This window comes from Leptodactylus fuscus, chromosome 11, assembly GCF_031893055.1.
Source record: "Leptodactylus fuscus isolate aLepFus1 chromosome 11, aLepFus1.hap2, whole genome shotgun sequence".
Lineage (NCBI taxonomy): Eukaryota > Metazoa > Chordata > Amphibia > Anura > Leptodactylidae > Leptodactylus > Leptodactylus fuscus.
The window spans coordinates 26,515,685-26,530,345 of NC_134275.1; the positions used below are offsets into that span (position 1 = coordinate 26,515,685).

Sequence of the window (14,661 nt, forward strand, 5' to 3'; positions counted from 1 at the left end):
ATTTGGGGGTTATATACAGTACACAGAATATACAGGTAGATATAATACTAACAATGACGGACTGGCACAGTGGGGTAGAGGGCCCTGCCCGTGAGTGCTTACAATCTATGAGGGAAGGGGGTAGAGACAGAAGGAGAGGGGGAGACTGTACAGATGGCAGTGTGGTGATAGTGTTATTGGAGGTTGTAGGCCTTCCTGAATAGGTGACAAAAAAGTCAATGGTACCGCACACTCTAAAATTATATGTGGTGCTAGTGAAAAAAGGTCCTTCGACCCAAATATACTAGTGAAAATAGATTTTGCTGCACACACTGTTTTCTGATCAAAGGAATATAGAGATTTATTTTACAATATAGTTAACGCCTTTTGACACAATGCAAAATATTGGCATAGAAAGACAGGCTAGATCAATTGGATATGACGTTTCGGTCCTTAGACCTTCATCAGACGCGATCTAGTGTGGTAGCAGGATCAGTATAAGTGTCAAGGCCTTGACACTTATACTGATCCTGCTACCACACTAGATTGCGTCTGATGAAGGTCTAAGGACCGAAACGTCATATCCAATTGATCTAGCCTGTCTTTCTATGCCAATATTTTGCATTGTGTCAAAAGGCGTTAACTATATTGTAAAATAAATCTCTATGTTCCTGAATAGGTGAGTCTTCAGGGCCTTCTTGAAGCTTGTGATTGTGGGGGTCAGTCTTATGTGTCTTGGTAAGTAGTTCCAGAGTATGGGGGATGCATGGGAGAAATCTTGGAGACGGTTGTGTGAGGAGCGGATGAGAGTAGAGCGGAGTAGGAGGTCATTGGAGGATCTGAGGTTACGTGTGGGCAGGTAGCGGGAGATTAGGTCAGAGATATATGGAGAGGACAAGTTGTGGATGGCTTTGTATGTTAGCGTTAGTAGCTAGAATTCAATTCGCTGGGCTATGGGTAACCAGTGGAGGGACTGGCAGAGAGGAGCAGCCGATGAAGATCAGGGGGAGAGGTGGATTAAACGAGCAGCACAGTTTAAGGTGGACTGGAGGGGGGCGAGGGTGTTAGCTGGGAGTCTATGGAGAAGGGAGTTGCAGTAGTCTAAGTGGGAGATTATGAGGGCCTGGACGAGCATCTTAGTAGTTTCAGGGGTGACGCTAGGTTCACACCTGCGTTCTACTTTCCGTTCTGTGCTTTCCGTCTTCTGCATGCCAGAAGACGGAAAGCACAGACCGGGTCTGGCCGTGAGCGGCGGTGAGCGTTTTATGCTCTCCGCCGCGAAACCGGATTTTTTAATCCGGACACAGAGTACTGCATGTCCGACTCTGTGTCCGGATTAAAAAACCCGGTTTTGCGGTGGAGAGCATGAAACGCTCACCGCAGCTCACGGCCGGACATCTCTCTCACCCATTCAAATGAATGGGTGAGAGAGACTCCTGCAGGTTTCCGTATCCTGCTCTGTTTTATGCAGGAAACGGAAACCTGCAGAACGGAGAGGGCAATGCTGATGTGAACGAGCCCTGAGGAAGGAGCTGATTCGGTGGATGTTTTTAAATTGGAGGTGGCAGGAAGTGTTGAGGGTTTGAATGTGTGACTTGAAGTATAGGTCGGAGTCCTGGGTTACTGTTGCACACCTAATGAACTAACACTGGTGTGGTTGGGGGGGTTTATATTCTTTATTCACTTTATCTGTAATCATAAGGGACATGCATCAATACGGAGAGTAGGACCTCCCTTCTTCTTGCTATCTGAGGTGCACTACAATAAGTGTCCTTACATACTATCTAGTAGTTATACATTAGCATCAAATTCTCAGTCATTCCTAACATCAGTGACTGTATCAACATATACTGAACAATACAATATGAGAATATAACAACAACATGGCTGCAGCAATTAATCACTGTACCTGTAATCATAAGGGACATGCATCAATATGGAGAGTAGGACCTCCCTTCTTCTTGCTATCTGAGGTGCACTACAATAAGTGTCCCACCAGAAACACATCTCTGAGATACATGGTCCCACTCTAGTGTCAGATTACAGGACCTGTAAACTGCTAGTCTGACACTAGGTAATATCCAAATTTTTGTGTGGTGGATCTTTCTCTGTATATATCTCACATTACCCCAAGGCATTGGGCCTGTGTCAGCCACTAATTGGAGCGCTGCAGCAAAGCAAGGAGCTGAGCTGTGACAGCTCCTTGCTTTAGTAGCGCATGTATTCAACTCAGATCTGCGTCCTCCGGACGTAGATCTGAGTTGAAATCGGGACATACAGTACCTCCCGCCGCCGCGGCAAAGCAAGGAGCTGAGCTGTGACAGCATCTTGTTTTAGTCGCGTATGTATTCAACTCAGATCTGCGTCCTCCGGACACAGATCTGAGTTGAAATCGAGACATACCTCCCGCCAACCGGGACCGCGGGACAGGACACCAAAATCGTGAATGTCCCGCGGAAATCAGGACGGTTGGGAGGTATGCTTATGGGGGCATTATTACAGTAATAGTGCCCCCCCCTCCCCCATACACACACAGGCTCCTTCACATAAGTAATACTGTTACCTGTAGGGGGCACTATTACTGTAATAGTGAGCTAATAGTCCCCCTCCCCATCTTACCATTCCATATACTATTGCTTTGATAGTTATACTGTACTTACAGAGCAGTGATTGGTGGGGGGGACCTCCTCCTGCACACAGCCTGTGCGCATCTTCTATTTTCTTCCCACTGGAAACAGAATAGGAGTGAAGGTTCTGGGGGATCTTCTCTTGCACACAGCCTGTGCGCATCTTCTACTTACCTCCTGGAACCTTGACCCCATATTTATGGTACCACTGGCAAGAAAATAGAAGATGTGCGCAGGCTATGTGCAGTAGGAGATCCCGCTCACCTCATCACTGTTCTGTAAGTACAGGTTATAAAATGGCAGAACAGGAAGTATGTATTTCAATGGGCTCCTGTAGATGCTGATAAAGTTGAAATTTTTGTGTGTACTTGCCGTGGCCCTGGAGTGGGCCCCACAAAGTCAGTAAATGCGACCATCGCCCCCCTCCCCCCCCCCCCCGGCCCCATTTCTACCCCCATTAGCTACGATTCTGCTTATCCTACTAATATTATAAAGTTTGGATGTGTGTTCCTCAATCACGCTAAAATGGCTAGACGGATTTCCCTAAAATTTTCCAGAAACATAGTTATTCCTTGCGATTGAAACCTAGGCTACTTTTCGTGCCGCTAAACAACATGGCTCCTTAGCAGGACAGTCCCAAAAATAGGACTCCTAGCCCCACACACACACACTTCCTTGCATTTCCGGCCCCAAAATACCTCCACACTCCATATTGTTGCCTCTACGGTAGCCCTAACCCCACTCCATCACATTTACATGTATTTCCACACCTTACACACACACATAACCCCAAAAACAAAGGTCCCGCTCTGCCACCGCCATCTTCTCTCATCAGCCGTGTGCCACCGCTTGGCCACTGACACCAACTGCACTTCACTGATTCACTGATGACGCCAAACGCACAGTTCCCGCGCAGAGCCCTCACACAGTCTGGCCCGCACGGTACACATCAGACCGCAGAGCGCACACACACTCTGGCCCGCACTGCCACTCAGCCCCGACCCGGCAACTTTCCTTCACTGTCTGCACACTCACCGGTAAGTTCGCAGCACACACACAAGCTGCCCTGCTCTTCCTCCTCTGTCCTTCACCACAGTCGCCCGGCCATCCGGCACATCACATCACCTCCGGCCTACAACACCACTCCCCCCCCCCCCCCTCAAAAATAAAAAAAAACACCTCACAAGCTCTTCCACAGTGCACCACGGCGTACGGGACGACCATCTCAACCATCATGGCCCACCGCCACATCCCCCGCCACGCTCCACCTCACAGCGGCTACTTTCCTGAATTCCTAACCTGTGGTGACCATAGCAACCGGGTCTCCGCCACACGCGGAGCCCCGCTGCTCATGGCCGCCATTAACCCACCCACCCTTTCATTCGCAGGCCGGCTCCTGCCTGCCGACCTGTTTCGCTTCCAGCCGCCAGCATATTCCCGCCTCCGAGCACGCTCATTCACATCTTACCATCGTGGCTGCCCTAACACCAACCGCGATAGTAAGACACATACAATCTCCTTTGCTTGCCGGGTATACCTCATGCCTGCAATCAAAATGTACTTTGATTGCAGGCATGCACACTTAACCCCCCCCCCCATACCTTCAATAGTAACATGCCTGCAATCAAAGTACAACCTGTCTCCACCCAATTCTCCAAACACCGCAGACGAAGTCGCGGGTAACTGCTAGTACTGTATATACTTAACAATATTAGCTGGTCAGTTTTATGGGATATAGGAATTGTTATAGAAATTCTAAACTGTAGGAAACTCAACCCATGTCTTATATCAGACTAGAGTATCTTATAACTTACCAGTTAACATATGAAGACAATCCGCAGTATCCACCCTCCATATCCGCACTGTGCAGTCATGGGATGAGCTGGCAAACAGAGAGCCATCAGGGGAAAAGCAGCATGACTTTACTGGTCCTGCAGAGAGTCACATGGGTAAAGACTAGAGATGAGCGAACACTAAAATGTTCGAGGTTCGAAATTCGATTCGAACAGCTGCTCACTGTTCGAGTGTTCGAATGGGTTTCGAACCCCATTATAGTCTATGGGGAACATAAACTCGTTAAGGGGGAAACCCAAATTCGTGTCTGGAGGGTCACCAAGTCCACTATGACACCCCAGGAAATGATACCAACACCCTGGAATGACACTGGGACAGCAGGGGAAGCATGTCTGGGGGCATAAAAGTCACTTTATTTCATGGAAATCCCTGTCAGTTTGCGATTTTCGCAAGCTAACTTTTCCCCATAGAAATGCATTGGCCAGTGCTGATTGGCCAGAGTACGGAACTCGACCAATCAGCGCTGGCTCTGCTGGAGGAGGCGGAGTCTAAGATCGCTCCACACCAGTCTCCATTCAGGTCCGACCTTAGACTCCGCCTCCTCCGGCAGAGCCAGCGCTGATTGGCCGAAGGCTGGCCAATGCATTCCTATGCGAATGCAGAGACTTAGCAGTGCTGAGTCAGTTTTGCTCAACTACACATCTGATGCACACTCGGCACTGCTACATCAGATGTAGCAATCTGATGTAGCAGAGCCGAGGGTGCACTAGAACCCCTGTGCAAACTCAGTTCACGCTAATAGAATGCATTGGCCAGCGCTGATTGGCCAATGCATTCTATTAGCCCGATGAAGTAGAGCTGAATGTGTGTGCTAAGCACACACATTCAGCACTGCTTCATCACGCCAATACAATGCATTAGCCAGTGCTGATTGGCCAGAGTACGGAATTCGGCCAATCAGCGCTGGCCAATGCATTCTATTAGCCCGATGAAGCAGAGCTGAATGTGTGTGCTAAGCACACACATTCAGCACTGCTTCATCACGCCAATACAATGCATTAGCCAGTGCTGATTGGCCAGAGTACGGAATTCGGCCAATCAGCGCTGGCCAATGCATTCTATTAGCCCGATGAAGTAGAGCTGAATGTGTGTGCTAAGCACACACATTCAGCACTGCTTCATCACGCCAATACAATGCATTAGCCAGTGCTGATTGGCCAGAGTACGGAATTCGGCCAATCAGCGCTGGCCAATGCATTCTATTAGCCCGATGAAGTAGAGCTGAATGTGTGTGCTAAGCACACACATTCAGCACTGCTTCATCACGCCAATACAATGCATTAGCCAGTGCTGATTGGCCAGAGTACGGAATTCGGCCAATCAGCGCTGGCTCTGCTGGAGGAGGCGGAGTCTAAGATCGCTCCACACCAGTCTCCATTCAGGTCCGACCTTAGACTCCGCCTCCTCCAGCAGAGCCAGCGCTGATTGGCCGAATTCTGTACTCTGGCCAATCAGCACTGGCTAATGCATTGTATTGGCGTGATGAAGCAGTGCTGAATGTGTGTGCTTAGCACACACATTCAGCTCTACTTCATCGGGCTAATAGAATGCATTGGCCAGCGCTGATTGGCCAGAGTACGGAATTCGGCCAATCAGCGCTGGCTCTGCTGGAGGAGGCGGAGTCTAAGATCGCTCCACACCAGTCTCCATTCAGGTCCGACCTTAGACTCCGCCTCCTCCAGCAGAGCCAGCGCTGATTGGCCAGAGTACGGAATTCGGCCAATCAGCACTGGCTAATGCATTGTATTGGCGTGATGAAGCAGTGCTGAATGTGTGTGCTTAGCACACACATTCAGCTCTACTTCATCGGGCTAATAGAATGCATTGGCCAGCGCTGATTGGCCGAATTCCGTACTCTGGCCAATCAGCACTGGCTAATGCATTGTATTGGCGTGATGAAGCAGTGCTGAATGTGTGTGCTTAGCACACACATTCAGCTCTACTTCATCGGGCTAATAGAATATACTAATAGAATATACTAGTGAAAATAGATTTTGCTGCACACACTGTTTTGTGATCAAAGGAATATAGAGATTTATTTTACAATATAGTTAACGCCTTTTGACACAATGCAAAATATTGGCATAGAAAGACAGGCTAGATCAATTGGATATGACGTTTCGGTCCTTAGACCTTCATCAGACGCGATCTAGTGTGGTAGCAGGATCAGTATAAGTGTCAAGGCCTTGACACTTATACTGATCCTGCTACCACACTAGATCGCGTCTGATGAAGGTCTAAGGACCGAAACGTCATATCCAATTGATCTAGCCTGTCTTTCTATGCCAATATTTTGCATTGTGTCAAAAGGCGTTAACTATATTGTAAAATAAATCTCTATGTTCCTGAATAGGTGAGTCTTCAGGGCCTTCTTGAAGCTTGTGATTGTGGGGGTCAGTCTTATGTGTCTTGGTAAGTAGTTCCAGAGTATGGGGGATGCATGGGAGAAATCTTGGAGACGGTTGTGTGAGGAGCGGATGAGAGTAGAGCGGAGTAGGAGGTCATTGGAGGATCTGAGGTTACGTGTGGGCAGGTAGCGGGAGATTAGGTCAGAGATATATGGAGAGGACAAGTTGTGGATGGCTTTGTATGTTAGCGTTAGTAGCTAGAATTCAATTCGCTGGGCTATGGGTAACCAGTGGAGGGACTGGCAGAGAGGAGCAGCCGATGAAGATCAGGGGGAGAGGTGGATTAAACGAGCAGCACAGTTTAAGGTGGACTGGAGGGGGGCGAGGGTGTTAGCTGGGAGTCTATGGAGAAGGGAGTTGCAGTAGTCTAAGTGGGAGATTATGAGGGCCTGGACGAGCATCTTAGTAGTTTCAGGGGTGACGCTAGGTTCACACCTGCGTTCTACTTTCCGTTCTGTGCTTTCCGTCTTCTGCATGCCAGAAGACGGAAAGCACAGACCGGGTCTGGCCGTGAGCGGCGGTGAGCGTTTTATGCTCTCCGCCGCGAAACCGGATTTTTTAATCCGGACACAGAGTACTGCATGTCCGACTCTGTGTCCGGATTAAAAAACCCGGTTTTGCGGTGGAGAGCATGAAACGCTCACCGCAGCTCACGGCCGGACATCTCTCTCACCCATTCAAATGAATGGGTGAGAGAGACTCCTGCAGGTTTCCGTATCCTGCTCTGTTTTATGCAGGAAACGGAAACCTGCAGAACGGAGAGGGCAATGCTGATGTGAACGAGCCCTGAGGAAGGAGCTGATTCGGTGGATGTTTTTAAATTGGAGGTGGCAGGAAGTGTTGAGGGTTTGAATGTGTGACTTGAAGTATAGGTCGGAGTCCTGGGTTACTGTTGCACACCTAATGAACTAACACTGGTGTGGTTGGGGGGGTTTATATTCTTTATTCACTTTATCTGTAATCATAAGGGACATGCATCAATACGGAGAGTAGGACCTCCCTTCTTCTTGCTATCTGAGGTGCACTACAATAAGTGTCCTTACATACTATCTAGTAGTTATACATTAGCATCAAATTCTCAGTCATTCCTAACATCAGTGACTGTATCAACATATACTGAACAATACAATATGAGAATATAACAACAACATGGCTGCAGCAATTAATCACTGTACCTGTAATCATAAGGGACATGCATCAATATGGAGAGTAGGACCTCCCTTCTTCTTGCTATCTGAGGTGCACTACAATAAGTGTCCCACCAGAAACACATCTCTGAGATACATGGTCCCACTCTAGTGTCAGATTACAGGACCTGTAAACTGCTAGTCTGACACTAGGTAATATCCAAATTTTTGTGTGGTGGATCTTTCTCTGTATATATCTCACATTACCCCAAGGCATTGGGCCATGCATTGTATTGGCCGAATTCCGTACTCTGGCCAATCAGCACTGGCTAATGCATTGTATTGGCGTGATGAAGCAGTGCTGAATGTGTGTGCTTAGCACACACATTCAGCTCTACTTCATCGGGCTAATAGAATGCATTGGCCAGCGCTGATTGGCCGAATTCCGTACTCTGGCCAATCAGCACTGGCTAATGCATTGTATTGGCGTGATGAAGCAGTGCTGAATGAGTGTGCTTAGCACACACATTCAGCTCTACTTCATCGGGCTAATAGAATGCATTGGCCAATCAGCGCTGGCCAATGCATTCTATTAGCGTGAACTGAGTTTGCACAGGGGTTCTAGTGCACCCTCGGCTCTGCTACATCAGATTGCTACATCTGATGTAGCAGTGCCGAGTGTGCATCAGATGTGTAGTTGAGCAAAACTGACTCAGCACTGCTAAGTCTCTGCATTCGCATAGGAATGCATTGGCCAGCCTTCGGCCAATCAGCGCTGGCTCTGCCGGAGGAGGCGGAGTCTAAGGTCGGACCTGAATGGAGACTGGTGTGGAGCGATCTTAGACTCCGCCTCCTCCAGCAGAGCCAGCGCTGATTGGTCGAGTTCCGTACTCTGGCCAATCAGCGCTGGCCAATGCATTCTATTAGCCCGATGAAGTAGAGCTGAATGTGTGTGCTTAGCACACACATTCAGCTCTACTTCATCAGGCTAATAGAATACATTGGCCAATCAGCGCTGGCCAATGCATTCTATTAGCTTGATGAAGCAGAGTGTGCACAAGGGTTCAAGCGCACCCTCGGCTCTGATGTAGCAGAGCTGAGGGTGCACAAGGGTTCAAGTGCACCCTCGGCTCTCCTACATCAGAGCCGAGGGTGCGCTTGAACCCTTGTGCAGCCTCGGCTCTGCTACATCAGAGCCGAGGGTGCGCTTGAACCCTTGTGCACACTCTGCTTCATCAAGCTAATAGAATGCATTGGCCAGCACTGATTGGCCAGAGTACGGAATTCGGCCAATCAGCGCTGGCCAATGCATCCCTATGGGAAAAAGTTTATCTCACAAAAATCACAATTACACACCCGATAGAGCCCCAAAAAGTTATTTTTAATAACATTCCCCCCTAAATAAAGGTTATCCCTAGCTATCCCTGCCTGTACAGCTATCCCTGTCTCATAGTCACAAAGTTCACATTCTCATATGACCCGGATTTGAAATCCACTATTCGTCTAAAATGGAGGTCACCTGATTTCGGCAGCCAATGACTTTTTCCAATTTTTTTCAATGCCCCCGGTGTCGTAGTTCCTGTCCCACCTCCCCTGCGCTGTTATTGGTGCAAAAAAGGCGCCAGGGAAGGTGGGAGGGGAATCGAATTTTGGCGCACTTTACCACGCGGTGTTCGATTCGATTCGAACATAGCGAACACCCTGATATCCGATCGAACATGTGTTCGATAGAACACTGTTCGCTCATCTCTAGTAAAGACCATTAGTTTATGGATAGAAGAAATGGAAGATTATGAATGATAATCTGTTTTCCCTTAGCCCAAACAGCAGCACAACTGGGGTATTTCTGCCCCTGTGAGCTGTTAGGACAGGTGGAACTTTTAATTAACTAACAGCTTTAACCCCCTATAAGAGGCTGCAAGACCTCCTCCCCCCTGTGTTAGTATCAAAGTATACAATTACAAATACAAATCCAATATATACCATGACAAGGATCTGGGAGGGAGTCTTGTGCTGCTGTTTGGGCTAAGGGAAAACAGATTATCATTCATAATCTTCCATTCCCCCTATGCCCAACCAGCAGCACAACTGGGGATTTAGCAAGTATAGCTATTACCCTAGGGTGGGTGATCCTGGCAGGCTGATGCCAAGACAGACTGTCCAAACGCTGTGGAATCCGCCGCACGCCAATCCAGCCTGTAGTGCCTGGCGAAGGTCAGCTGTGAACTCCAGGAAGCAGCGGCACATATCTGTTCCAAGGAAAGGGAACGTCTTTCTGCCCAGGACGTTGCCACCGCTCTGGTGGCATGGGCACGGACAAACTCAGGTACCGGAAGGTCTTGAGCACGCAGGGAGCAGGTGATGGCCTCCTTGATCCATTTTGACAGAGTCACCTTCGATGCTTTGACGCCTCTATTGTGGCCAAACACATTGATCAGCAGATTTTCTGATCTCCGGAAGGAGGCTGTACGGTCCAGGTAGATCCGCAGTGCTCTAACCAAGTCCAGCTTGTGCATCTTCTCCTCCCACTCCGAAGTGGGGGAGGGAAAGAAGGCCGGTAAAGAAATTACCTGGTTGATATTCTGAAGTGAAGGTACCTTTGGCAAAAATCCTGGAACAAACCTCAGCTGAACCCTGTCTGAGAAAAAGGTTATAAAGGGTTCCGAGGCCGCTAAGGCCTGTAGTTCTCCAACTCTTTTGGCGGAGGTTATTGCCAACAGAAAGGTAACCTTGTATGACAGGTACCTCCAATCCACCTCAGATAAAGGTTCGAAGGGGGGAGCACAGAGCCCCTGTAGAACTGCGGCTAGATCCCACCGAGGGACAGGAGGTTGTACCTGGGGTCGGAGCCTGGCGGCCCCTCTTAGGAACTGCTTGATTAGAGGATCCTGTGATAGCCGAGTCTCCAGGAGAGCGGACAGCGCTGAAACTTGAACTTTCAGGGTGGCTGGTGATAGCCCCCTCTCTAGGCCGTCTTGTAGGAACTCCACAATTGAATTTCTGTCGGAATTGCGCTGGTTCTCCTCACACCAGCCTCGGAATATTCGGGCAATCCTCTGATAGCTCCGGTTGGTAGACTCCGCTCTTGAATGGGCTAGTGTCCTTAGCGCTCCCTGGGACAATCCTCTATCTCCACATACGGCGCGGTTAACCTCCAGGCAGTGAGGTTGAACCTGTCCAGGTCCTAGCAGAGCGGTCTGTTTAGAGTTACCAGGTTGTGGACTGATGGAAGCCTCCAGTAGATCCCTTGACTCATCAGAATGAGGTGGGTAAACCATGCCCTCTTTGGCCAGAACGGCATGATCACTATTGCCGAGGTCTGGTCCTGCCTGAGTTTCGCCAATACCTTCGGAATCATTGGAATGGGAGGAAAAACGTATGCCAGTTTGAACCTCCAAGGTATTGACAGGGCATCCACAGCCAAAGGGTTGTCCTCCTGGTACAGGGAGCAAAACCTTTCTACTTTGGCGTTGTATTGGGTGGCCATCAGATCCACCTCGGGGAGACCCCACATCTCGGTAAGATGGTGAAAGATTTCTGGATCCATGGACCATTCGCCTGACGTCACCAGGCCTCTGCTGAGCTGATCCGCAAGGATGTTCAAGCGACCTCGGATGTGAACTGCCGACAACTGAGACAGATTCCTTTCTGCCCAGGAAAATATTAGGTTGGTCACCTGCAGGAGAGAGGGGGATCTGGTTCCCCCTTGTTTGTTGATGTAGTGAACTGCTGTTAAGTTGTCCGTCCTTATCTTCACCGCTTGTCCCTGCAGGTGATGTGCAAACGCCAGAAGTGCCCGGTGAACTGCCGTAAGCTCGCGCCAATTGGACGAGCGCGTTTTCTCCAGACGATTCCATGTACCTTGTACTGGGGTCTCCCCTAGATGTGCTCCCCATCCTGTGAGGGAGGCATCTGTAGTCAACAGGATCCAGGAGGTCTGGACCGTGGACTTCCCATCTTGGAGATGAGACCACCAAGCCAGTGATCGACGGGTACTGATGGATAACTGGATAGGCTTCTGAAGTCCTGAAGGACTGTGGTTCCAGACTCTCAGGATCTCGCTTTGTAAGGGGCGCATGTGCCACAGGGCCCAAGGGACTGCCTCGATGGTGGCGGACATGAGACCTAGGACTTTCATGGCCGTCCTGATAGTAACCTTCCGGGTAATGGATAGGTGATGAGCCGCTCGACCAATCTTCTCCTTGCGAGGAGAGGGCAGGGAGATCGTCATACTGAGAGAGTCCAAGATGAATCCCAGGAACTGGATCTGGGTTGCTGGAACCACTACTGACTTCTGCCAGTTTACTAGCCAACCCAGCTCGTTTAGTAAAGCCATTGTGGTCTCTAGTTGTGTGGCGAGAACCTCCTTTGACCGGGCTTTTAGGAGCCAGTTGTCTAGATATGGAACTATAAAGATCCCTTGGAGGCGCAGGGTGGCTGCGACCGGAGCCACTACCTTTGTGAAGGTGTGTGGGGCCGAGGATATGCCGAATGGGAGAGCCGTAATGAGACAACCTTCCGTTTAGGTACACAGCAATCCTTAGGAATTTCCTGTGGGCTGGAAAAATAGGTACGTGGAGGGATGCGTCCCTTAGGTCCAAGGTGACGAAGTGATCTCCGGGCACAGGAAGGGGAGTACCGATCTGATGGTTTCCATCCGGAACCGTACCTTGTGGATGAATTGATTCAGGTACCTGAGATCGATGATCATCCGCCATCCGCCTGACGACTTGGGAACTAAGAAGACTGGAGAGTAGACGCCTTGGCCGCGTTCTGTAAGAGGAACCGGTTCCAGCGCGGCTTTGTCCACGTACTCCTGAACGGACTTCTCTAGATGAAGTTGTTTGGTGCCCTGAAAAGGGCGAGTTGTTATAAATTTCTCTGCAGGGTGAGAGATGAAGCTTATTCTGTATCCTTCCTGGATCAGTTGTAAGACCCAGGGGTCCTGAATATGAAGAATCCAGGCGGCCGAATGATAGGAAAGCTGGCCGCCTACAGCTGCGGGGACGCGGGGAAGGGAGGTCGGATAGTCAGAAGGATGAGCGCTTCTGCTGGTCACGGGAGGCACCACGACCTCTCCCTCTGGCCTGGGGGCCGGAGCGTCTCTGGCCTCGAGAACCCCTTCTGGAAAATCCACGGCCCCGAAAGGAAGGTCTTCCACTGTTAGAGGGTTGAGGGAGGTTCTTCCCCTTGGAATCCGCGAGGCCTTCCATAATTCGGTCTAATTCCCTACCGAATAGCTTTCCAGGCTCGAAGGGGAGGGCGCACAAATTAAATTTGGACGCATTATCGGCTCTCCATGGCTTCAGCCATAATGGGCGTCTGGCAGCGGTGGAAAGCGCCATTGCCCTAGCAGCCAGCTTCGTTTGGTAAAAGGTAGCCTCAGATAGGTGGTCTACCATCAGATTAATATCTGACATGGCCGATAGCAGGTCGTCCCGATGTACTCCGGTGTCGATGTCCCTAGCCAGGGAAGACAACTCAGCCCGAAGGCCTGACACCACTTCGCTGGCGGAGATGCCCACCGAAGCCTGGGCGGAAGAGGCTGCATATATCTGCCTCAGGGAGCCCTTGATGCGGCGGTCCATAGGATCCTGCAGATTCGATCCGTCTTCTGACGGCACCACCGTGCGCTTAGATAGCTTAGCCACGGCCATATCCACTTTGGGGGGAAACCCCCAGGTTCCCTGCTGGGATTCGGCAATGGGGAACAAGGATCTAAAGCGTTTAGTGGAGTTAAACGCTTTTTCCGGCCGTCTCCATTCTGCCTCCATTTTTCTGACTAAGGGTGAATTCACACTGAGTAAACGCTAGCTTATTCTGAACGTAAAACACGTTCAGAATAAGCGGCGTCTAAAGCAGCTCCATTCATTTCTATGGGAGCGGGGATACGAGCGCTCCCCATAGAAATGAATGGTCTGCTTCTTTCACTCCGTGCAGTCCCATTGAAGTGAATGGGGAGTGCCGGCGTATACGGCAAGCTCTGCTCATGCCGGAGCGTACACGCCGGCACTCCCCATTCACTTCAATGGGACTGCACGGAGTGAAAGAAGCAGCCCATTCATTTCTATGGGGAGCGCTCGTATCCCCGCTCCCATAGAAATGAATGGAGCTGCTTTAGACGCCGCTTATTCTGAACGTGTTTTACGTTCAGAATAAGCTAGCGTTTACTCAGTGTGAATGCACCCTAAATCCGAATTTGCCCTGAAGGATCTGGATCTTCTGCTGGATCCCTCCCCGCTCTCACGGTCCCTTGCCCGGATGGTCTTGAGCAGCCTGGGCATCTTTTCCAATGGAAATACAGATTTCTCCGCTTCCTCGGATTCCTCCTCTGAATCCAGCTCCCCAATATGGAGATCCTCTAACGGGGGGAGAGAGAGCTCACTGGGCTCCAATCGAGGTCTTTTTGCCATGTGGGAGATGGTATCTTTAACTTCTCTCATAGACTGATGAACAAAGTCTTTTACCCAGCCGACCACATCACGCAGGGGGGTATCCTCTGATGGGGGGCCTCTGCATCCATGGCAATCTCTATATTCATATCTGTCGGGTAAGGGAATCCTGCATTTACCGCAGGATAGATGCTTCCTCTTGGAAGTCGACTTACCCCGGGAAGGGAGCACAGAGGAAGAAGAGGAGGAGGACATGCTAAGGAGAAAGCAAATA

The 14,661-nt window shown here is 49.9% G+C and overlaps 1 protein-coding gene across 1 annotated transcript in view; it reads right to left on the reverse strand.

The window, feature by feature from the left end:
• Positions 1-14,661, reverse strand: part of WDR38 (WD repeat domain 38) — a 48,415-nt gene that overhangs the window by 18,965 nt on the left and 14,789 nt on the right. Inside the window, exon 3 of the mRNA XM_075260862.1 lies at positions 4,421-4,537. Within this exon, the coding sequence (XP_075116963.1) occupies positions 4,421-4,537 (117 nt within the window). The remainder of the gene's footprint in view (positions 1-4,420; positions 4,538-14,661) is intronic.